The sequence below is a fragment of the Homarus americanus genome, unplaced genomic scaffold (genome assembly GCF_018991925.1).
Source record: "Homarus americanus isolate GMGI-L3 unplaced genomic scaffold, GMGI_Hamer_2.0 scaffold34360, whole genome shotgun sequence".
NCBI classification, from domain to species: domain Eukaryota; kingdom Metazoa; phylum Arthropoda; class Malacostraca; order Decapoda; family Nephropidae; genus Homarus; species Homarus americanus.
Window position 1 is genome coordinate 9,347,926 of NW_024739403.1, and position 26,048 is coordinate 9,373,973.

The window sequence follows — 26,048 nt, forward strand, 5'->3', positions numbered from 1 at the left end:
TGACTGTAACAGTTCTATTACACCTCTGTTTATTAAAATTAGTGGTTTCCAAAATTTCTCAGAGAGGGAAGAGCCAGCGAGTGTAGTGTGAGAAGAGGGGAGGAGTTGAGTCCATTATTTGAATGGACATTAACTTAGCGACTGTATTTCTATTTCTCTTAAGTACTAAGTATGTACCATCATAAAATTAAGATGTTATTTTTACTAGAACATAGGTATTGTGTCGAAAAAGTAGAGTTTGGGGGTCCCGCCAGTCTCTATTGAATTAATCCCATATGTTCTGTTGTTCACTTAACGCGGTTTTCACTTATGGTACCCTGTGTTCAATTGACCGCTAAGTGGGTATACATATATATAATATATATATATATATATATATATATATATATATATATATATATATATATATATATATACATATATATATATATATATATATATATATATATATATATATATATATATATATATATATATATATATATATATATATATATATCTAAACCCACTTACGACGGGGTTAGACCAAATCTAGGTCGTAAGTCCGATATGGTCGTAAGTCCGATATAGATAAAAAAAAAAAAAAAAAAAAAATTTTTTAATAAAAAATCTACAATGAAATACAGTACAGTAAAAGTAATGAATAATGATGAATGGATACAGTACAGTGAAAGTAATAAATAATAAGGAATGGATACAGTGTGACTGAGCACTTAACCTTTAATGTAGTCAGCTGAATGCACATGGGGCCCCAAATTTTTCTAATTATACATGGAGACTACATTAACTGGAACCGTTAAGGTATAGAAAATGCGTGTGTCATTTATAAAAAAAAAAAAAAAAAAATTTATCTATATTTGAGGCGGTCGAAGTCCCGACGGTCGTAGTCCACGAGTCGTAAGTCGGGGTATATATATATATATATATATATATATATATATATATATATATATATTTACCTGCTAACGCCACTTAACGTTGCAGATATACGCCCAGTTTTACCTCGCTTAACTACTTTCACTTAACGTTACGGATATACCGTGCCTTGCCAAAGCTGAACTTTCACTTAACGCCGCATTTTCATCATATACGCTGTGAGTGTCCGCTCAGAGCTATTTTAGATTCGCACCACCCCCACCCGGCCACCCTGCCTGACTGCCTGTTTTAGCTCATAAAATTCATACAAATTATTTCCAGTTTTCAGAATATAATTTACATTGCTGGAATTCTTATAATTTGGTGATCATTTTGAATATAAAACAACATATATTTTGCATTAAACATACAATTTTAGATAAAATATTTCTCTAGGTAACTATGTTATTTTTGTCCAAAATATATGACATTTATTCGAAATATTCCTGGTCTTACAAGGAATCCAGCAATGTCAATTATATTATCCTAACTTAGTTTGAGGCATTATTTATTAAAATTTAGTGGTTATCCTACCACATCTCCTTGGGACGTACAGGGGTGGGGGTGGGGAGGAGGACCGACCGACCGGACCATCTGTTACCCTGTGAAGAATTATTTTTTTTTATTAACTGAAGATATTTGTTTTGAAATTACAAAATTCATACAAATTACTCGTCAGAATATAACAATGCTGGAATTTTATAATTTAGGATCATTTTGAATATAAACAATATATATTTTGTGATAAAATATACAATTTTTAGATAAAAATTGTTCTTTAGGTAACTATAAGCATTTTTGTCCAAAATATATGACATTTATATTCAAAATATTCCTGGTCTTACAAGGAATCCAGCAATGTCAATTATATTATCCTAACTTTAATCTGAGGTATTATTTAATACTAAATGTTATAAACTCTTGAAGGAGGATTAGTAAAAGTGAGGGTTGGGACTGACCACGCTGCTGTGAGGTACAAGGTGGGGGTACTTGATTAATATGACAGTTTGAAGAATATTTTTTTTTATTAACTGAAGATATTTGTTTAGCCATACAAAATTCATACAAATTATCCTGCCAGAATATAAATTTCATTGCTGGAATTTTACAATTTATGACTATTTTGAATATGTTCACTACATTTTGCATTAGACATGCTGTAAATTTTTTGATGTAAAGTTTATTCTGAGTAAATATGTGTTATCTTTTGTGAAAAATATATGACATTTATATTCAAAAAATATTCCTGGTCTTACAAGGAATCCAGCAATGTCAATTATATTATCCTAACTTCTAGTTTGAGGAATTATTTATTACTATACCTGGTTTTCCCCAAAATTTCTCAGAGGGAAGAGCCAGTGAGTGTAGTGTGAGAAGAGGGAGGGAGTTGAGTCCATTATTTGAATGACATTAACTTGGCTTAATTGCATTTCTCTTATTTTCTCTTATATTAATTGTGTGCATGTACCATCATAAAATTAAGATGTTATTTTTACTACAACATAGTTATTTGTCGCCAAAAAGTGGAGTTTGGGGGTCGGGTTGGCTCTATTGGAATTAATCATATGTTCTGTTATTCACTTAACGCCGCTTTACTTAACGTGAGCCACTTAACGCGACCTCGGGGTTCACCTGGACCGCGTGGGGGTAAATTGCAGGCATAAGGGTTATATAGCGGCGGCGTTAAGGAAGTAAGGGTGAGGAGAGAGGCGGCGGCGAGGCGGCGGCGGCGGCGGCAGGCAGGCGGTTGTTACAGCATACAGTATAAGTATATATATATAAGGTTGTTGTTATATATATATATATATATTGGTATATATAAGTATATATAAGTGTATGTATGTATGTATGTATGTATGTATGTATGTATGTATGCATGTACCGCATATATATATATATAGTATATATATATATATATATATATATATACATATATACATATATATATATTATATATATTATTATTATTGGTTATACATATTATATATACAGTTTCCACCACAACCACTTAACGCTGCTGCATATAATGTGCCTTGCCAAAGCTGAACTTTCACTTAACGCAGATTTTTTCCACATATACGCGGTGAGTGTCCGAGACGCTATTTTTAGATTTGCCCCACCCGCCACCCTGCCTGACTGCCTGTTTTAGCTCATAAAATTCATACAAATTACCAGGCCAGAATATAATTTACATTGCTGGAATTCTTATAATTTGGTGATCATTTTGAATATAAACATCATATATTTTACTTTAAACTTACAATTTTTAGATAAAAATTTTTCTCTAGGTATATATGGTATCTTTTGTGCAAAATATATGACATTTATATTCAAAATATTCCTGGTCTTACAAGGAATCCAGCAATGTCAATTATATTATCCTAACTTTAGTTTGAGGTATTATTTATTAAAATTTAGTGGTTATCCCACACATCTCCTTGGGACGGTTGGTGGGGGGTGGGGGGGAGGGAGGGACCGACCGACCATCTGTTACCGTGTGAAGAATTATTATTTTTTTTTATTAACTGAAGATATTTGTTTTAGCTCTTAAAATTCATACAAATTACCCGGTCAGAATATAATTTACATTGCTGGAATTCTTAAAATTTGGTGATCATTTTGAATATAAACATCATATATTTTGTTTTAAACTTACAATTTTTAGATAAAAATTTTTCTCTAGGTAACTATGGTATCTTTTGTCAAAAATATATGACATTTATATTCAAAATATTCCTGGTCTTACAAGGAATCCAGCAATGTCAATTATATTATCCTAACTTTAATCTGAGGTATTATTTAATACTAAATGTTAAAAACTCTGGAAGGGAGGATTGGTGGGGGTGGGGGGGAGGGTTGGGACTGACCGCACGGTTGGAAGAGGGGGGGAGGCAAGGTGGGGTACTTTGATTGACAGATAGTGTCCTGAAGATTATTTTTTTTTTATTAACTGAAGATATTTGTTTTAGCTCATAAAATTCATACAAATTACCCGGTCAGAATATAATTTACATTGCTAGAATTCTTATAATTTGGTGATCATTTTGAATATAAACATCATATATTTTGCTTTAAACTTACAATTTTTAGATAAAAATTTTTCTCTAGGTAACTATGTTATCTTTTGTGCAAAATATATGACATTTATATTCAAAATATTCCTGGTCTTACAAGGAATCCAGCAATGTCAATTATATTTTCCTAACTTTAGTTTGAGGTTATCCCACACATCTCCTTGGGACGGTTGGTGGGGGGTGGGGGGGGGAGGGAGGGACCGACCGACCATCTGTTAGCTGGCTGTGTACTGTAGTGTGAGAGGGGGAGGGAGTTGAGTCCATTATTTGAATGGACATTAACTTGGCGACTGTATTTCTCTTAAGTATTAATTGTGTGCATGTACCATCATAAAATTAAGATGTTATTTTTACTACAACATAGGTATGTGCCTTCAAAAAGTGGAGTTTGGGGGTCGGGCCGGTTTCTATTGGAATTAATCCCATATGTTCTGTTGTTCACTTAACGCGGATTTCACTTAACGCGGATTTCACTTAACGCGGGACCCTCTGGGTTCAATTGACGGCGTTAAGTGGGGTACAACTGTGTATGTATATATATTATATATATATATATATATATATATATATATATATATATATATATATATATATATATATATATATATATATATATATATATATATATATATACACAGTGGGGTATGCTATAACGAATCTAATTGGTTATAGAACCTTGTTCGTAATAGCATTTGTTCATTATAGGATTAATCCGTTCCAGCCCCCAAATACAACCACTTAACACTGAAAAATATAATAAAAAATTGTAAAAAAGCTCATAAATATGCATCTAAACTCCTGAAATAAAGAATATCATTAATACTTGTAATAAAAAACAATAAATTAGTAAAAGAAAAAAAAATTTGTTGTAGGAGTTTCGTTTGTTATAGCATTTTCAATTTTATAGGTAAAACCGTTCGTTATAGGAATATTCGTAGTAGAATCCGTTCGTTATAGCATACCCCACTCTATATATATATATATATTCACAATATTTTATAATTGCAGTCATGTACTGAATATTCTATGTAAAAATATAAATTTTAAATGAATTATTTCTAGTGTGGTCGACTTCTACACAAAGACAGGCTATAAATAGCCTCCTTATCTCCCTCTCCATCTGTTACCCTCTGTTTTGAGAGAAAGGTCTTGGTAAATAACTTTTGTTGTTTATTTTCATTGTTTGTCTAATTTATCATGTTGTATCAAACTAATATTACTAAAAGTTTTAGGCAGCTACCAAACAGGAGATTCTACTGCCTGGGAAGATATTGGAAGCATAATGTACAGTATTGTCTAATGGTAGACCCTACTTCCATATGGCATCACGAAAATTGTGACCAAGTCTTAGGTTGCTAATCTATCTTTCTGCCTCATTTACACACAATTGCAGAGTTTCAATTGTTTCTCTTCCCTTGACAACACAACATACATACAATATAATGTTTCTCACCTTTGATCGTTTTTCCATTTATTTATGGTTGGTTATTTAAATAATGCCAATTCACTTCAAGTATTGGCATCAAATTTCAACTGGTGTACTAGTGACTCACTTTAGCGTCAGTTATTTAATTGGAACTAATGTTGGTGTGAGTAAAATATTTCCATTTACTTGAAATAGATTTGCCAATTTATTTGTTTATTTATTTATATATATAATATACTGTAATATATTAAATATCTTGCAAGTATTTTCTTTAATTTATATACGTGTTAAGCGAAAAAGGGAGGCTACCATTATACCTGGTACATTTATGGTGATCGTTAAGGACCAAACTCCGAATCCATGACGTGACTTCTGTTCATTATTTATATCCTAAATTTACCACTGTAGGTAGTTTCAAGAATTAATGCAGTCATTTACTGAATATTCTTTGCAAAAAAATAAATTTTAAATGAATTATTTATAGGAGATAAGTATTATGATCAGTAAATATACAGATATGCATTACTGACCACCTCCGAACACAAGGACGGCTAAAAATAGCCACAGGCGGTCACAGTCAAGGTCACTTCCCCTTTCTTGTCACTGGCAAATGGGGGTGGGGGTCGGTGATGATAGCAGCTGTGTTTATTACCGGGGTATATTGTTCTTTTACGGTATGTTAGACTGGTTTATAATACATTTTTATTATTTTAATATACAGGTAATCTTCATTTTAATCCAGCTTCCCAGATGTAAGTTTCAGTATAAAATAATTAGTGGTAGGACCTTGTGAGTGGTTTACCATGTTTCCATCACCACTCTTGACAGCTAAACCGCAATATTTAAGAGGTAAGAATTTTATCTCTGGTGCTTAAGACGACCCCCTAACTTTGGGCTGATTTTTTTTTTTTTTTCAAATTCCGTCTTGTAGGCCGAGATATATGGTAAACCCCTTTTTGTCGCTGGTCGGGTGGGAACCTGAACCTTTGCTGCAAACTGGTCTCCATTTAGGTCCCACATGACTCCCAAGGCTCTCTCTGTGGTAGGTCTTCACATCCCAGGTTCACTTCTTTCACTCCAGCATGTCGACTCTCAAATGGTGTCGTGTTGAGGACCTCTTTGTCGTTGCTGATCCATATTGTGAGTTTGAAACCTCCCAGGGATAGAAGATGTCGCAACTGCCGAGATATCGTAATTGCTTCTTTGGGTTCAGTTATTGACAGGAGCAGGTCGTCTACATAGAAGTTTGATTTTGCTTTTTTTGCGGCATCCGAGAACCCATCTCCGAAGTCTTGGAAAGTCCGTTGCAGAGCATAGGCCGCACACGAGGGACTCCACACTCCTTCGAAGAGATGCACTGTCATCCTACATGTCATTGGCGTTTGTTTCAAATCTCCACCTTCCCACCAGAGGAATCGTAAAGCGTCTCTGTGTTCTGGGTTTACCTTCACTTAATGGAACATCGCTTCAATGTCGGCCATTAGGGTGATCAGCCCTCGTCTAAACCGCATGAGCACTCCAATCAATTTGTTGTTTAGGTCTGGTCCTTGGAGCACTTGGTCTTTGAGTGAAGCCTTCGTGAAGGCTGCTGCACAATTGAAAACTATCTGTACCTTGTCTGGCTTGTTGGGATTCAGTACTGGGTGATGAGGCAAATACCAGCTACTTCCACCAGACTTCGATAATTGCTTTAGTGGTACCCTTTCGGCAAAGCCTTCGTTGAATAACTTTTCCTTTTCTTCCTTGTACCGTAGTCTCAACCTTGTGTCCCTCGATATGCGTTTCTTTAGTCCCAGTAGGCGACGCTCGGCTAGCTCTCTGTTGTCAGGTAGACAGGGCGGTTGGCGTCGGAATGGAATTGGGAATTGGTAGTGTCCCTCCACTCTCTGTCCAGTCGACAACAAAAGCTCAATGAACAATTTATCCTCCACTGATGATGGAGAGCCATCTCCCATGGTCTGGTGTAACGCTTCGATCTCCCAGAAGCACCTCACCTGCTCTTCCAAACAAGTTTTTTGTGTAGAGGCGGTCAGCATGGAGCATCCCGTTGTAAACCTGTGAGTTAAATTGCCCATCAGAGGCCCATTAATCGTCCAACCCAATCTTGTCCATATTGCAAAAGGTGCTCCATCCGGCCCCATCTGACACTCGAGGGGAGTCAGTAACTCTGCGACTCGTCTGTTTGATGGAAGTGGAGCAAGTCCTCGAAGGTGTCCCCATGCATCTATGTCTAGGGCTGTAGCTGTCAAGTTTTCTAAAGAACGTGGCAGTCTGTCAAGTACTAGTACCTTAAGTATGGGACACTTCGCTCTCCGGGTGTTAATGCCTCCTACTTCCAAATCTACTTCTGTGGTGTTACATTGTTCCCCTTGGGTTAACGTGTTTATGAAGAGTGATGTTGGTTTCACTCGCATTCTTAGTCTTTCGACCAGTCTCTTGGCACAGTAAGACCTGTCGCTGCCTGTGTCCAGTAGCACAGTAGTTCTCTCCAATCCTGTGAACCCTTTTCCCATTACTTGCAATTCTAGAAGTGGGAGCGCGGCCTAGTCTTGGCTTAGTCATTGATTTCGCCCTCTTACAGTAGTATCCATGCAATTCACATATGCCCTCTCTCCTTGCCTGTCGTCGGCTTGGTTGAACTGCCTCAGCTGATTTCCTTGGTCATCTTCTCGGGGCTCTCTCTTTCTATCCTTTCTTCCTCTGGTTCCACCACTCTGCTCTCTATCTTCGAGGTCATAGTCCTGGCGTTCTCTCTTGAATCCTCGGTCTTCCCTAACGTCGGCATCTACCCTATTTGATCTTATGATTTGGCGGCTGCTCCTACCTGCCTGTCCCTTCCTTCCGCAGGTGTAGCCATCTTGAATGTGCATTACTACACCAGTCGATGTCGCATGGGCGGAAGGCAAACATACATTTGCTTGCTTTGTGCTGGCCCAACTCTTTGACTGTGTCGCTTTTTCCCGTCCTTGTTAACTTCCGGAAGTTTGAGCATTGTGGCAGCCGATGAGGGCCATGACAAAGTGGACAATCTCGTTCTCCCACTTCGTTGGTCACAAGAGTTATGGCTTGTTTGCTAGATCACTCTTTTCCCCCGCACCTCAAGCTAGTGTATCGAGTATGCGCCCTTTTCGCCTCCTTCGCTGTGCTCTGTATGAACTGCCAGATGTCCCTTATTTTCATATGGCTTATCTCGTTGAAGGGTGATCGAGGACTGTAATCTCATACCTTTCTTGTAAACGACCAGGAAGCCTTTCAATAATGCCTTTCTTTACGAGGAGATGCTCGAGGGTTCCAGTGAGTCCATGGACTCAAAGCTGCAAATGCACGCTTGAAGTTCGTCGGCCAAGTCCTGCAGGCCCTCGCCGTTGGTTATTTTGGCAGGTGGTCCGTTGATCAGGTTCATCAGTAACTCTTTGACATGGGCGTTCTCATCACCATACCGGTCCTTCAGGGTGCTCAGGACCTTTCTATAGCCCTCAGAGGACTTCATCCTGGTGAATGGGTTCAGAACATTCCGAATATTACTTGAACACGAGTGGATTACCATTTGTAGTTTCTCCCAATCTGGGGCAGTGGAGTTTCCCATATATCTCTTGAAGCTATTCATGTAGTCCCAATATTCTCCACGGCTCTCCCCCCTGAAAGTAGGGATTCGTGCATTTTGCATGTGGTAGGATGACAACATTTCAGTGATGTTGAGGTGCTGCCGGACTCTTCCTTGCCGCCGTACTTCTCTCTCCTTTCAGGCTGCTCCATTTCAACTTTTTGCACATCTTCGTCTTTGTCGATTCCTTGCGGCCCTTGGGGCGTCCAGTCATCCCAGTGGGAGACTTGCCAAGAGTCCCCCCGGTTGTTGTCTTTAGCCTGGGTTGACGTTTCCTTCGTCAAAACGTCGTGCTGTTTTCCCTTTTGCAAAAGATGCTTCCAGCATTTCAGTCACAGTTCGTCGCACTTCTGCCATCATGTTAGACCCGGGATTTTGGTCAGGTGCTGATCATTCAGGCTGAGACAGAGGGTGGCCCCCTTCAGCTTCTGTGGCCGTAATATCATGGTCGTTCAGCTCCGGAGGGAAACTTCTACCTCTGGGTCTCGGTCACCTTCATCCATGTTAACATTTCCCTTTCGTCGCTCTGGATCCATTCCCACTACCTCTGGTCCTCTTATTGAGAATTATTTGCAGCTCCGGTTAGGTTTCAAAGTTTTTCGATGAACCACTGCTCACCGACTGTATTTGCGTTCATTGGTGCGGCTCGCTGCTTGTATTTATGTTTGACAAAAGTAGGTCACTGCTGGTTGCTTATGGTGTTACAAGTGTATCACTGCAGGTTGCTTACGGTGTTACAAGTGGCACTTCACTGCCGGTTACTTAGGGTGTTAAAAGTGAATCACTGCAGGTTGTTTATGGTGTTACAAGTGGATCACTGCTGGTTGCTTATGGTGTTACAAGTGTATCACTGCAGGTTGTTTACGGTGGTACAAGTGGATCACTGCAGGTTGTTTACGGTGTCACAAATTGGGGTGATATTAAGTCAATTTAATCACACTTACCTTGTACTTCGTTGAGTTGATTATTTGTTACCTCAAACCCGGTCAGCTCCCCATTATGATCACTGGTGCGCGCACGCACGCACTCACTCACTCACTCACTCACTCACTCACTCACTCACTCACTCACTCACTCACTCACTCACGCACGCACGCACGCACGCACGCACTTACTTATAATCACTGGGAGGGTGGGCTTGCCTGTCCGGAATGAACAATAACAGCCCATCTGCTCGGACCGAGTGTAGTGAATAATCATTCACTGGGTGCACGAGCTCGCTCGTCGCAAACAAACGCTCACAGCCCCGTACGCTTGAACTAAAACTTTATCACAACCCCTCAGATATTTGAACACTTCACTCAAACACACGACACTCCATGTCACAGTCTCCCACGCCGACGTCCCACATACTGTGTGTGGGTGGATGGCTGACTGATGACGTACGTTGTCCCACGCTGAACTCCCGGCGCTGGCAGTGTGTCCTGTGGTCCTTTTGTCCTCCTAGTAGTTGAGACTTCCCTTCGACGCCCCCTGTACTTGTTTTGACTATAAACTCCTTAGTTAAAGACGTTCAGGTGACGGGCAAGTTGAAGGGAATGATTGAAACCCGCCTTTTGATGCATTCGATATTTATTGATGTGGTCAAAACCTGCAGAGAACAAGGCGTTCATTAGTATTACATGGTGATCTATCTGATACATAATAAGTTATTTTCACACAATTTCATCTTAATTACAAATGATTATTAAGCATAGTGACATGATACAAAGTTCCTAACTCTTTTAATCTTAGTTACACTTCATTCCACATTGTCTTATTGCTTCAGATAAGTCAGAAACGAGTAGGCATAATTATTCCACAATACTGTATTTCAGTACTGAGGGGTATGTCATCACCTTGGCTGTACTTACAAGTGCGGGTCACTGCGAACCAGTATGGTGTTCCAAGGGACAATAGTACTGTGTAAATTTTTCCAGCACAAAACTCGGCCAGGATTGGGAGTCGGTGTTCACCACTGCTAGCAGAGGGCGATCTGCATCATGGAGGCCAGGCGGCCATGCCACCCTCTAAACTATGCACTCAGCAGAATCAGGACCTCTTGTCTCCCCAGCCGCCATATCTGGCGAGGTCACAGGTCGCATGAGGGGGGGGGGGAGATTTAATGTTTGTCCGGGTAAGGCAACACCAGCACTGTAGTTGAAGCCAGCGGCGATAGCAGGTTAGGTTGTGTTTGTTAAGGCTTACTGTCAGTTTTTATTTTTGTTTAGTGTTTGAGTAACACATGTGTAGTCAAAAATAAATATTTAGGAAAAAAAAGAAGGAAAATAACATTGATAGTGCACTAAATTATAGTTAATATATAATGGAAGGATCCTTAATACTGGCAGAGTGGGAGAAGATTTAAAACAACCAATAGTATTTAAAATTTCATGATTGCTCTTCGACATTATTTTAGAATCAGCGTAATGTGAGATATATGTAGCCTCGATAATTGAGGGGGTTAGGTTCCAGAAAACTACCGTGATAAGCAAAACCGTACATATTGAAAAACATAACATATTGGAAAAATTAGTTTCATCCCATGACCCCAAAGATGCAGCCCCTAACTGACCAAAATATACCCCCAAAAATGTGTAGGTGCATTAAAAGATATAATACAAATAACATATCTTTACTAATTAACCCATAAGCCCCGGGTTAGGGTGCCGCTGGCAGTATCCCCCACGCTGGGTAAATCGAGAAAAATCAAAACTTTTCCAAAAATGTTTTTAACCTTTTTAAATGATAAAACATTAAATATTAAGTATGATAAACTATGTATTGACCCTCTAGAAATTCCCCTAGCAGTGCTGAAGGAGGGAGCGGGGAGGGAGATAAGGGGACAGTGTTGTTTTTAATAATAATAATAATAATAATTGACGGTTTATTGAAAAAGTTCTGCAGCCCGAAGGCTGAAAATATACATTGGACATAAATGACTTATTACATACATTGGTGGTTTAACAAAAGCCTTCACTAGAGAAAGGTAAAGGAACATACAGTGAACATACAGATTATTGTAGGTGTTGAACAGCAAACTCGTAGTGTAGTAACTCCCTCCCAGATGGTGTTAGGAGGGACCTCACGTGGTGTAGTAGTTCCCTCACAGATGGTGTTATGAGGGGCCTCACGTGGTGTAGTAATTCCCTCACAGATGGTGTTATGAGGGGCCTCACGTGGTGTAGTAATTCCGTCACAGGTGGTGTTATGAGGGGCCTCACGTGGTGTAGTAATTCCCTCACAGATGGTGTTATGAGGGCCTCACGTGGTGTAGTAATTCACAGATGGTGTTATGCGGGGCCTCATTCCCTCACAGATGGTGTTATGAGGGGCCTCTGTAGTAATTCCCTCACAGATGGTGTTTGAGGGGCCTCAGTAATTCCCTCACAGATGGTGTTATGAGGGGCCTCACGTGGTGTAATAATTCCCTCACAGATGGTGTTATGAGGGGCCTCACGTGGTGTAGTAACTCCTTCACATATGGTGTTATGAGGGACCTGACGTGGTGTAGTAATTCCCTCACAGATGGTGTTATATGAGTGAGGTGTGGTCCCAGGCCTTCCTATCGTAGATGGATTAACACATGGCTGGTTGTTGGGTCTCACGGGCCGTTATCACTGGGTACCTGGTACCTCACTGTGTGAAGGTTAACTTGGGTACGACTGTTACTGTTGAGTTGTTCTCACTGACTTAAGCACTGTTCACCACTGTTCACCTCTGTTTAACACTGGTTCCATTCCTTTCCTAAGTTAAATAGTAACTTCTGGCGAGAACTTGTTGATATTCCGGTGGGGAGGAGGGTTCAGGGGAGGGAGTTGGTATGGGCCAACTTAACAGTTGACCTGGCTGCTCCGAGAGGAGTGCTAGGTATGTCTTGACCCTTCAGCTGATGCTCGTTGGCACCTATGCACTTACCAGCTATTTCTAGCTTGCCTTTGTGCCCAAGATGGCCAGTAATGCATATATTTACTGATCATAATATGTATTTGCTATAAGTAATTCATTTAGAATATTTTATATGCATTATTTTTCATAAAAAGTGCTTGGCAACACACACGCAGTCGATCGCCAGGCTGTCTGGCTGCCTTCGTGTTTGGTAGAGCAAGTACCGTATATCACGGCCTATAAGGCGGCGGGGTGCATAAGACGCCCCCCCCAAATTTCCATTTAAAAAGTAGCTTTTGAGCTCTATTTGCTGTATAAGACCAGTACCCCAAATGTGACACTTACCCACTGACTCAGTAGTCCTTTACCAACCATCCTTGATTTTTTAAAATAAGGCCAATTCACTTCAAGTAATGTCATCAAATTATACCCGCTGGTGTAGTGTAAACACTAGTGACGTCACTGAAGCGTGTTGGGAGTGTTCCCTCGTCTCGGTGGTGTGACTATTTATACAACATGTGGTTCAACAGCAACCACCGTATTCTAATTGTGGTGTTTCATTAGGATTTGAGTGAAAAAGGTTACCAGTATGTACTTACTACATACATTTATTACACATATATATATATATATATATATATATATATATATATATATATATATATATATATATATATATATATATATATATATATATACTGAATATACTATGTACAAAAAATGAATGTTCAATGAATTATTTATGGTGCATTAGGGTACTGGTCACTTCTGATGGGCTATAAATAGCCTTCTTTATCTCCCCTACATCTCACCCTGAGCCAGACGGAAGGGTCTTGGTAAATAACATGTTTGCTTATTTTCCATTTACTTTAAATAGATTTACCGAATTATTTGTTTTATTTATTTATTTATAATATACTGTAATATATTAAACACACTGTAATTATTTTCTTTAATTTATAAACTGTTTTGCGACAAAGGAATGTTCTCCAGTAGTGTTTCATTAGGATTTGAGTGAAAAAATATTACGTACTTACACAATTGTTCCTCTTACTTTGACAACACAACATACATACAGTATATTATTTCTCAGTTTTGATCTTTTTTTTTAATTTTTGTATTTATTTATAGTTAGTTACTTAAAATAAGGCCAATTCACTTCAAGTAATGGCATCAAATATTACCAGCTGGTGTAGTGTAAACACTAGTGACGTCACTTGAGCGTCTGTAATTAACCGTCGATAGTTTCAAGAATTAATGCACTCATTTACTGAATATTCTTTGGAAAAAAATAAAATTTAAATCAATTATTTATAGGAGATAAATATTATTATGAGTAAATATACCGATACCGGTATGCATTACTGACCACCTCCACGGCTAAAAATAGCCCAATCTCGCGGTCACTTTCCCTTTCTTGTCTCCTCACTGGCAAATGGGGGGGGCGTGGGGAGGGGTGTGTGATGATAGCTGTGTTTATTATAGGGGTATAAATCTCTTTTACGGTATGTTAGACAGGTTTATAATACATTTTTATTATTTTAATATACCGGTATTCTTAATTTGAATCCAGCTTGCCAAACGTAAGTTTCAGTATAAAATAATTAGTGGTAAGACCTTGTGAGTGGCTTACGATGTTTTCATCACCACTCTTGACACACTAAACCACAATATTTAAGAGGTAAGAATTTTAAACTTGGTGGTTTAGACGACCCCCTAACTTTGGGCAGATTTTTTTAATGTTCAAATTTCGTCTTATAGGCCGTGATATACGGTAATGAGTAAAATAATAATAATTCCACAAATAAATACACATCTAACATAATACTACACTACAATACAACTTCACTACTTTTAGCAATATTATTTTGATACAACATGATAAAATGGACAAACAATGAAACAAACAAAAGTTGGTAATTATGCTCAGGAAGCTTCCCTGTGGCCGAGCGTTTGGCATGACAGGCAAATAGTCATGCTGGAACCTGATTTCCCGCGCTGGTCATTTAAACAGTGGCGGGAAAAGGCGTGCGTCTTGGTACATCACCCGTGGCGCACTAGTCGGGTGTCTTAATATGTCACCCGGGGTGTAGGGGTTAATGATTAACAAATAAACAATGTACCATACTGTACAATATTGTATCATGAATGACAGTCATAGGAAAATGAGTGAGAGGCAGTGTCAGTCAGACGCAGTGGCTGGGAAGGTTGGAAGTTGGTGGGAGGCAGTAGATATCATGCTAATCTGCTCTGGCTAAAGCAAATCCATTTGTGAAATTGTGATTTAGGTGGTGATAATAGAGCTAGTGGTGGTGATCATGGAGGGGGAGATTGTGTTAAGTGGTAAGGAGATGGTGCATCAATAGGTTTGTTTAGTAACACTGCCAGACACAACTGAACAGCTGATGTCTACCCACAAAATTGAGTGTAAGTATAAATGAACAACGTCATATTCCTTCCACAGTATGTTACATAAATTTTAAATTATGGAATGAGAAAGTTAAAGGTGGAGGTGATTAGAGAGGTGGAGTGAAAGGAAGTGGTAACATGTAATGGGTGTGTTGCCAAATGCATGCTTATCCATGTTGGGAACATGGGAACATTCAAACAGAGAATATACACGTCTTCGTCGCTTGGCTGGATTAGGAACCTTAACACTCTTCTTGTTCATAGGTGCCATGGTGGAGGGTAAGCAAAAGTTACAAAAATTGTACCAAAAAAAAAAGCACAGAGCAGGAAACCATCTTCAAACACCAACCAAAACATGGTGGGAACAAATGCTATCGTTGGAAGCTGGCGCCACGAGCCGTGATGCCATCTCTTGCCATTCACTGCTACTGCTGGCTCTTGCAAACCCGCCGCTGTCCCATGATAATTCCGCGATAACCCAGATCAGTCAATGATAAGCGTACACATGGTTGCAATTGAGGCTACTGTGATAGCCAGATCAGCTATTTTTGGGTCCCGTGATTTTCGACGATACTTTCATTTAATTTCCAACATTTGGCAACATTTTGTCTGTATTAGAAATTTACACAGTATCAAAGAAAAGCAGACTATTGGACTGTTTCTTGATACATAATTTTCAGTTTCATAAAATTGTTCATTTCTTCACATTACTTATACATTCATTAACCCGACAATTTCTTTTCAGCTTGCCTCTTTAAAATTTCCTGTGATTCATTCCACTCTTGAAGCATTACCATTTTTAAGAATGATTACTTATATCCTTTCACTTCTTCTCCTCACTTGTGGTTTTTCTCTTTCTTTTTAATTGTTTTCATCCCTCTTCATCCCAATTAGGTAGCTCCTCTTTTTCCTCTTATGTTGAGCAGCTTGGCAGCTCGGATCATTCTCTCCATCATTTTATTACTTCTTTACTTTGCAGTATGTTTCCCTCTTTTATTCTTAACTCCCATTTCCATTTTTTCTTACTTACCCAATTTTCCTTCTTCCAGAACAGGTTATTATTGTCTTTAAAACATTGTGATAACCTGTTTTATCATTTTACATTTGCACTTTTTGTACATCTTCCTTCCTTCTCCTCTCAGCTTTCTGTACTCTCCCCTTCTTTCATCACTCTTTGCCTACAGCTGGCACTCATATACCTTTCTCTACTCCTTCAGTAGGAACATGGTGGTCAAGTGGATACAGCACTCGCCTCCTGTTCCAGGGGTCGGTTATTCGATTCCTGGGCACTCCCGATTCACCCAGCTGTAAATGGGTACCTAATCTTACAACTTAGGGAAGTGAATGCGGTTGAGCGCAGTGCCGACCATACTGCCTCCTTGTGTATTGAAGGCTTGTTATACAGTGTGCTGTATCCACACTGTCGCTAACATGTAGTCATGCTTAAGGGACCCACTTTTACTTTCTTTCACTCCATAAATAGCTTGCACTGCCGACCTCTCATCCCAACCTGTTTTCTTCTTAAATTTCCTTCCTATTTTCTTGTTCCCACAGATCTCAGCTTTTTTTTTTATCTACTTCTGTATCTGTTTGCTATATATTCCTAATGCACAGCTTTTACTTTCTCTCTACTGTATTAGCCAAACCCAGCAGAAGGTATAGAGAACAGCATACCTGCAGTAGTGAAGCGGACATTGTTAGTGCTTGAAGCCATCACTCGTGCCTGCCCTGCTCTTCTTGCTGCGCTCACACTCTCTGCTCGCCTCAAGTTCATCACTGGTGATATAAAAGGGGCAGCCACATCCTTGCAGTATGTTTTGGATAATATAGGTGAGTTGTCCCCCTCTTTGAATATTTTGGTCTTTGATGAAGTTTACTGTACTCGTACACACTTCCCTCTCCCTCCTTCATTTCATCTCCAAAAGAGTGGTAATCATTGATTGTTCCACTTTCTTTTTTTTCTTTTCTTAATATCAAACAATATCTGTATATATTAGCCTTGTCAGTAACTACTCTTTAGTCTGCACTTGCCCCTGAAGATGTGATTTACACGAACGCACTTGGGAACTTCGTGTTTACTTTTTTCCTATGTGGTTAACAGCACACACACACACACACCCACCCACCCACCCACCCAGTATAGTCTACATTTACGCGGTCAATTGAACCCATGGAGGTCCGCGTAAAACGAGAAACGCCTAAACGAAATAACAGAACATATGGGATTAATTGAAATAGAGACTGGGCCGACCCCCAAACTACACTTTTTCCGACACAATACGTACGTTGTAGTAAAAATAACATCTTAATTTTATGATGGTATGCACACGCAATTATTATTTAAGAGATATATCAATATTATTAGGTTTTTTAACACTTACATTAGTAGAAAAGATGGCTGGGCACACGGGGATGGGGGGTTGGTTCCGAGGCAGAGGGCAGATTATTGGCCCTCACCTGTATCACTTGTATCAATTGTATCACTATCCACCACAGAGGCTTACAGGGCCTCTTTGTCAAAATCCCTCAATGTCCATATCCTCACTATCACTCTCACTGACTTGGGCCGGCTGTGGTGGGTGGCGACTCTCACTGACTTGGGCCGGCTGTGGTGGGTGGCGGGTGAAGAACTCGGTAATGTTTTGATGACTGGGTGATCTTGTGCGCACCCTGCCTGCGCCACTTCTAGGGTAAATGATGAAATTTACCTCGTATTAAAACATTTCATTCTGGTAAGGCACCGCATAAATGACCAAATGTGTAAACAAAAACTGCTTAAAGCCAGACTATACTGTATATATATATATATATATATATATATATATATATATATATATATATATATATATATATATATATATATATATATATATAGTATTCCCGCCTAACGGTTTCATAACGCGTTTTATCATATACGCGGTGCCTCTGATGAACTTTCACTTAACGTTTTTTCCACATATACGCAGTGTCCATGCAGACGCTATTTTAGATTTGCCCACCCTGCCTGACTGCCTGTTTTAGCTCATAAAATTCATACAAATTACCGGCCAGAATATAATTTACATTGCTGAAATTCTTTTGGTGATCATTTGAATAAACATCATATTTTTGCATTAGACATACAAATTTTAGATAAAAATTTTTCTCAAATTAACTATAGTTATCTTTTGTGCAAAATATATGACATTTATATTCAAATATTCCTATCTTACAAAGGAATCCCGCAATGTCAATTATATTATCTAACTTTAATTTGGTATTATTTATTAAAATTTAGTGGTTATCACATCTCCTTGGGGCGGTTGGTGGGGGTGGGGGAGGGAGGGACAGGCCGACCATCTGTTACCCTGTGAAAATTTTTTTTTTTTTATTAACTGAAGATATTTGTTTTAGCTCATAAAATTCATACAAATTATCCAGTCTGAATATAATTTACATTGCTGGAATTCTTATAATTTGATGATCATTTTGAATATAAACATCATATTTTGCATTAGACATACAAATTTTAGATAAATTTTTTTCTCAAATTAACTATGTTATCTTTTGTGCAAAATATATGACATTTATATTCAATATTCCTAGTCTTACAGATATGTCAATTGTATTATCTAACTTTAGTTTGGTATTATTTATTAAAATTTAGTGGTTTTCCCCAAAATTTCTCTGAGAGGAAGAGCCAGTGGCATATGTGAGAGGAGGGAGTTGAGTCCATTATTTGAATAGACATTAACAGCTACTGTATTTCTCTTAAGTATTAATTGTGTGCATGTACCATCATAAAATAGATGTTATTTTACTACAACATAGGTATGTGCCTTCCAAAAGTGGAGTTTGGGGTCAGGCCGGTTTCTATTGAATTAATCCCATATGTTCTGTTGTTCTTAACTGATTTACTTCATGGACCTCTGGGTTCAATTGACAGCGTTAGTGAAGAATTTATATATAATATATATATATATATATATATATATATATATATATATATATATATATATATATATATATATATATATATATCTATCTATCTATCTATCTATCTATCTATCTATCTATCTATCTATCTATCTATCTATCTATCTATCTATCTATCTATCTATATCTATCTATCTATCTATCTATCTATCTATCATCATCTATCCATCTATCTATCTATCTATCTATCTATCTATCTATATATATATATATATATATATATATATATATATATATATATATATATATATATATATATATATATATATATACAGTACCCCTCCGTTAACGAACTCAATCCGTTCCAGAAGGTCGTTCGTTAACCGTTCGTTAACCGAAACCATTGTTTCAATGGGTTTTTGGGTAATTGGTTCCAGCTCACCGACCGAAAATTTCTAACTTCAACAAAATGGTAGAAAAATTCTACTTACTTTGAGGTAGTGTAGAAGGCTCCTGGATGATGATGATGATGATGCATTGAAGTGGAGGTGGAGGAGAAGGGAGAAGAGAAGGAAGTGGAGTGTGATATAGCATTTTTATCAGTTTTTTGGAAGGTGAGTCACCTTCCATGAAATGCCAGAACCTTTGGACTGGACAGATTCTCCACCATGAACAGATCCTCTCCTTCTGAAGTGGAAGGCTGAGGCTAGCATCATCCTCCTCTTAGTGGAAGGCTGCGGCTAGCATCTTGTTCCCTCTGCCTTTTACTTTCTCGAAGAAAGTGTCAATTGTGGTCTGTGGGGCACCTGTCTCCTCACCATTAACTTATGCTTCTAAAGAAGGAGACCACTGAGTCCTCAACATGACACAAAGTTAGTTCAGTTTTTTCCACTTCTAAGTGCTTTGGCCAGTTCCCGGAACTTCTCCTGTAAATTCACATCTTCAACTGTTTAGCTGACATATGGTCATCACTTTCTAATTTCCTCCTCACCACCGTCAGCCTCAATTCAGAATATCTCATCCAGTTGCTCAAGTCAGGAGAAGTTCCTCCTCTTGAGACATCACCAAGCTCTTCCACATCCTTCCTCCTCCACCTCCTGCCCACGATCGACCACGGACAATCTCCTGGTCCAACTCTGTTTCTTTCCTCAACTCTCAAATCATGGACTACTGATGCACACAGTGCTTCCATGAAGAATTGAGGTTCTATTGGAGACTTTCTGCCATAATGACACAATCAATTTTACAGCCTCCAGGACGTTGAATTGTGTCTTCCAGAACTGTTTCAGTGTTAGTTCGAGATCAAGGAAGTTGCCTGGATGACACCTCCTAAACATTTTCTTCATGTACAACTTCTTGAGTTGTTGATTACATTCTGTCCATTATTGTATGAGTGATGTAGTGTTTGGAGGCAAAAACAACACTTTCACAAAGTCAAATCTGATACTCCAAATTGCTGGCAAGGTCAGGGTCATGACCAGGATCATTATCCATGAGGAGAAGAGCCTTTAAAGGAAGCTTATTGGTGGTTAGGTAGTTTTGACAGGCAAACACATCAACAGCCCATTCACAAAGAATCACCCACACCCCATGCCTATGTTGGACTTCCACAACCCAAGCTTTGTTCTTAGTCACACTTTCTGTTGCTTCTGAACACCCTGCTTCAGAGTGGTAGATAGCATAGGCTTCTAGTCGAAACTTTGAAGCATTGGCACCCGCTAAATAGAGTGAGATTTGTCTTTCTATGGGTTTATGCCCAGGTAAAGAGGCTTCATCTTTGGTGATGAATGTTCTTTTGGGCATCTTTTTCAGAACAGCCCAAGTTTCGTCCACATTGAACACTTGCTGTGAAGATAATTTTCTTTCTTCCATCAGTTTTTAAATTCAACTAAAACTTTGCTGCCCCTTCTTTATCAGCACTAGCAGCCTACCCATGCCTAACAACACTTAAATGCTCTACTTCTTTTTTTCTAAATTTTTCGAACCAGTTTCTTATAGCCTCGAAAATCTTCAAATTCTGTTCCTGAAGAACCAGGTTGATCTGCCTTTAAATGTTATAAATGTCCTTGGCTCTTTTCATTAAATGTTCACCAGAAACTGAATCACCTTCATCTGTTTTCTCCCCAATCCAGATGATAAGTAACCTCAGTTTCTACGATTAGGTATCTACTTTTTAAACACTCTTGTAGATTTGTCTCTCACGCTCACTCTTTAAATTTGTCTTTTAGGCAAGAATTGCCTATTGTTATTTTCTATAATGCCATATCTCCTTGCATAGCGATTTGATTTAATGCCTTGTTCGTGTTTTTTATTATTTCGCTTTATTTGGATTGAATTGCTTTTCTGATCTCTTAGGGCCCCATGCTGGATTCGCTAAACAATGGTAACACGATTTTTCAAAGTTAAACTAGCTGTAAATAAAGAATATTTTTCTTAAAATAACACTGCACTGCACTATATATTGTCAATATGTAAAATAAATTTCAAAATGACCAATAATTGCCTGGAAACACAGAAAAAGCTGCTTAGTTGAAGATATCTCAAGCAAAAATGTTACCTCCAGTGAAACCAGAGAGAGACTGACGCCTGTTTGCTGTGTTAAGAGGCTGGATGCCAGCCATTAAACTAGTCACTTTTACCTTTCAATTTTGTTCACACAATTGTTAAAATGACTAAAAAAATTTAATATTAAACTTTTTAAAATTATTGAATAGTATAAACTTCTTTGATATTTACTAAAATAGTAAGGAATTTAAGCCCTAGAACCGATTAATGTATTATGACTGATACTAAAGCTGGCTGCTGTCTGGTCAGTGCAAGTTTAAACATGTTGAGGTCGGGTTCATAAGAACTTCTGCTCACCGAATTTTTTTTTCGTTAACCTAATTGAAGATCTCTTATGGAAGGCAGTTCAATCTAAATTGTTAACCTATATATATATATATATATATATATATATATATATATATATATATATATATATATATATATATATATATATATATATATATATATATATATATATATATTAGTTGTACTCCCACTTAACGTCAATTGAACTCCAGAGGGTCCTGCTATAAACCATAAGTGAATAACAGAACAGAGTGGGATTAATTCTAACAGAACCCAGCCCCACTTCAAATTCCACTTTTGGACGACAAATAACTATGCAAGGTAGTAAAACAACATCTTAATTTTATGATGGTAAGTGTTAATGCCAATTAATACTGCTTAAGAGAAATAGAGAAATACAGTCGCTAGTTAATGTCCATTCAAATAATGGACTCAACTCTCCCCCTTCTTCTCACACTACACTCACTGGCTCTTCCTCTGAGAAATTTTTTGGGGAAAACCAGGTATAGTAATAAATAATTCTCAAACTAAAGTTAGATAATATAATTGACATTGCTGATTCCCTTGTAAGACCAGGAATATTTTGAATATAAATGTCATATATTTTTTCACAAAAGATAACATATTTACTCAGAATAAACTTACATCTAAAATTTGTATGTCTAATGCAAAATCTATGATGCTTATTCAAAATGATCAGCAAATTGTAAGAATTCCAGCAATAAATTATATTCTGGCCGGATAATTTGTATGAATTTTATGAGCTAAAACAACATCTTCAGTTAATAAAAAAAATATTCTTCTAATGATTCACAACCAAAGTGATCCACCTTGCCTTCCCCTCTTCCAACCATCACGGGTCAGTCCCAACCCTCCCCACCCCCCACCAATCCTCCATTCAAGAGAGTTTTTGTAACATTTAGTATTAAATAATACCTCTGATTAAAAGTTAGATAATATAATTGACATTGCTGATTCCTTTGTAAGATCAGGAATATTTTGAATATAAATATATTTGGACAAAAGATATATAATTATTTAGAGGAACAATTTTTATCTAAAATTGTATGTTTAATGCAAAATATATGTTGTTTATATTCAAAAATGATCACCAAATTATAAGAATTCCAGCAATGTAAATTATATTCTGACCGGTAATTTGTATGAATTTTATGAGCTAAAACAACATTCAGTTAATAAAAAAATACAATTCTTCACGGGGTAACAGGATGGTCAGGTCGGTCGGGTCCTCCTCCCCCACTCCCACCCCCCACCAACCGTCCCAAGGAGATGTGATAACCACTAAATTTTAATAAATAATACCCTCAAACTAAAGTTAGATAATATAATTGACATTGCTGGATTCCTTGTAAGACCAGAATATTTCGAATATAAATGTCATATATTTGGACAAAGATAACACATAATTATTTCAGAGAACAATTTTTATCTAAAAATTGTATGTTTAATGCAAAATATATGTTGTTATATTCAAAATGATCAACAAATTATAAGAATTCCAGCCATGTAAATTATATTCTGGCTGGGTATCAGGCGAATTTATGAGCTAAAAACAGGCAGTCAGGCAGGTGGCGGGTGGGGGTGGTGCGACCGTAACAGCTCGAGCCGACACTCACCGTGATATGATGAAAAAATGCCGCTATGAAAGTTCAGCTTAAGTACAATTCTGTATATGCGAAAAACGCCATATGAAAGTTACAGCGGGTAAATCAAGGATATGTTGTACCCCACTTAACGCCAGTCAATTGAACCCAGAGGGTCCCGCTGCTAAGGAAAACCGCTAAGGAATAACAGAACATATGGGATTAATTCCAATAGAACCCAGCCCGACCCCCAAACTCCACTTTTTACCCATACAAATAACTATGTTGGTAGTAAAATTTATCTTAACTTTATGGTGGCATGAAAAACAAGTAATATAGAAGAGGTTAGGTTAGGAAGATAAAGGTTAATATAGGAAAAATAAAGAATAGGTTAAAAAACGAAAAATTTTTAAGGAACACTCACGTAGTAGAAGAGATGTACGGCATACGTGATGGAGGTTGGTTCCGAGGCAGAGGGCAGATTATTGCCCCTGAGGTGAATCACTATTATTGTGTAATCATCATTACTAGGTGAATCAATATCACTGTCACTTACAGTTGTTATGGCTTCCTGACAACTCTCAAAATCAACTTCACTCATCACTATCACTGGCTTGGGCTGGCTGTAGGTTGCGGCTTAAGAACTCGGTTATGCTTTGCTGACTGCTGGCTTTGATGTTTTCATGATACACCGCGGATGTACGGCTCCATAGCCTGCACCAGTCGGTATGGAAGACGCCAGCGCTCATCGTCAGTGTCGCGAAACAGGACTTAATTTTTCTTGTTAACTTATGACACACTTAATATCACTATGACTTAAACTAGGTTCTTCGGAGAATGACGACTTTCTCCTCCTTCTTCACTGGCGTTCTTTTCTTCCAACATCTCGCCGGCAGCTACTTCAGGATCTCTGATCACCTCCCATGATGTTTGCCAGGCCCTGGAGAAGCCTTCAGTTGCAACAGTCTGGCGAGCTTCTTCTGGCAAGGTCCACTGTTACTGCAACAGTCTGAACCTGACCAGTCATCACAGGTTCACTCCTCCTCTCACCTGGTATACATGCAACACATGTTCCATGCGTGATTTAATCGTGAAAGTAATAGACAGCAGATCCCATGCTCCACCAAGAAGTCTACAGCTTGTTTGACGTTAAACTTCTTCCAAAATTGTTTGACGAGAAGTTTGAGTCGCCGCGCCTTCTGTTCCTTGTCCTCGCCGCTTTTACTCTCGGCTGTCGGTGTCACCCGAAGCCATTTAACTCATCCTTGGTGTTGGTAGAGTCGCTCAGGAGCTGAATTCTTGCCTAGCAGTATGCAGCTTTAACATTGCAGATTAACTCCTGGTCCATGGGCTGGATTGATGACGAAAAGTTGGGAGGAAGGAATACTTTTTACGCTAGTGATTTATCCATAAGTAGGGGCTGTAGTGTCCAGGTGCGTTGTCAAGGAGCAACAAAATATTGAAAAGGAACATTCTGTTGCTCGCAGGAATTTCTGCACGCCAGGAACAAAAAGTTGTCAAACCAGAAGAGGGACAGAGAAGAGGACATCCACTTTACGCAGCGGTGCCAACTAGAAAGTGGACATTGCTTGTTCATGTCCATATTCTTGTAGGCGGCGGTTTGCGGGCTTTGTGAATCACCGATAACTTGGCTTCACAGGTACCGAGGCATTGCGGTAAACAGGACGGGTGATGCGCTCTTCTGCATCTTCCTCGCCCCTTACCTTGCTCGCAGACTGGACAACGGCGTCTTGAAGGTAACTTTTCCAGAAAAGACCAGATTCGTCCATGTTAAACACCTGTCGCCACTGTACTGTCCTTCTCCACCACGTGAAAACGGAGGAAAATCTTCAGTCAGCCGCACGTCAGTTTCCGCTTCACCAACAATGCTGATGTTGGTGACTTTGTTCCTCCTTCTAAACTTAGCAGCCAACCATGGAAGCATTGAAGGGTCGGCTCTGCACTTCTAGTTTACGTGTCACTGCTGGGCAAGAGTAGCCTGCCATGCATTCTGCACTGAGCTGTCCGGTCACCATGTTGGCGTCAAGGCCTGACGCACCAAATAACTCACCAGCAGCTTCACTTTGCCAGCACCCTGTTCTGGCAATACCTGGATAGAGGAAGCACCTGCAGACTTTGTGACTTCATGTGCTCCTTTATCTTGGCTGCATCCTTTCTTTATTGTACTAATCGAGATTCGCTGACGCCATGCTGGCGCCGCCGAGATCAACTTTGGCGCTTCTTCTTTTCTCCAAATCTTACACCACTGGTACTTCAGCTCAGAGTTTAATGAACGTCAAAGGTTCTTTTGGTTTAGTGCCGCTGTCCAGGTATGAAAGGTTTTCTCTGGGGTGGTGAACCGCGAAGCCATTTTACGGAAC

At 38.7% G+C, this 26,048-nt stretch overlaps 1 protein-coding gene across 1 annotated transcript in view; it reads left to right on the forward strand.

The window, feature by feature from the left end:
• Positions 1-26,048, forward strand: part of LOC121874600 (tetratricopeptide repeat protein 21B-like) — a gene marked incomplete in the record, with an annotated part of 547,778 nt that overhangs the window by 187,474 nt on the left and 334,256 nt on the right. The window contains 1 exon segment of the mRNA XM_042378823.1: positions 16,936-17,125. Within this exon segment, the coding sequence (XP_042234757.1) occupies positions 16,936-17,125 (190 nt within the window).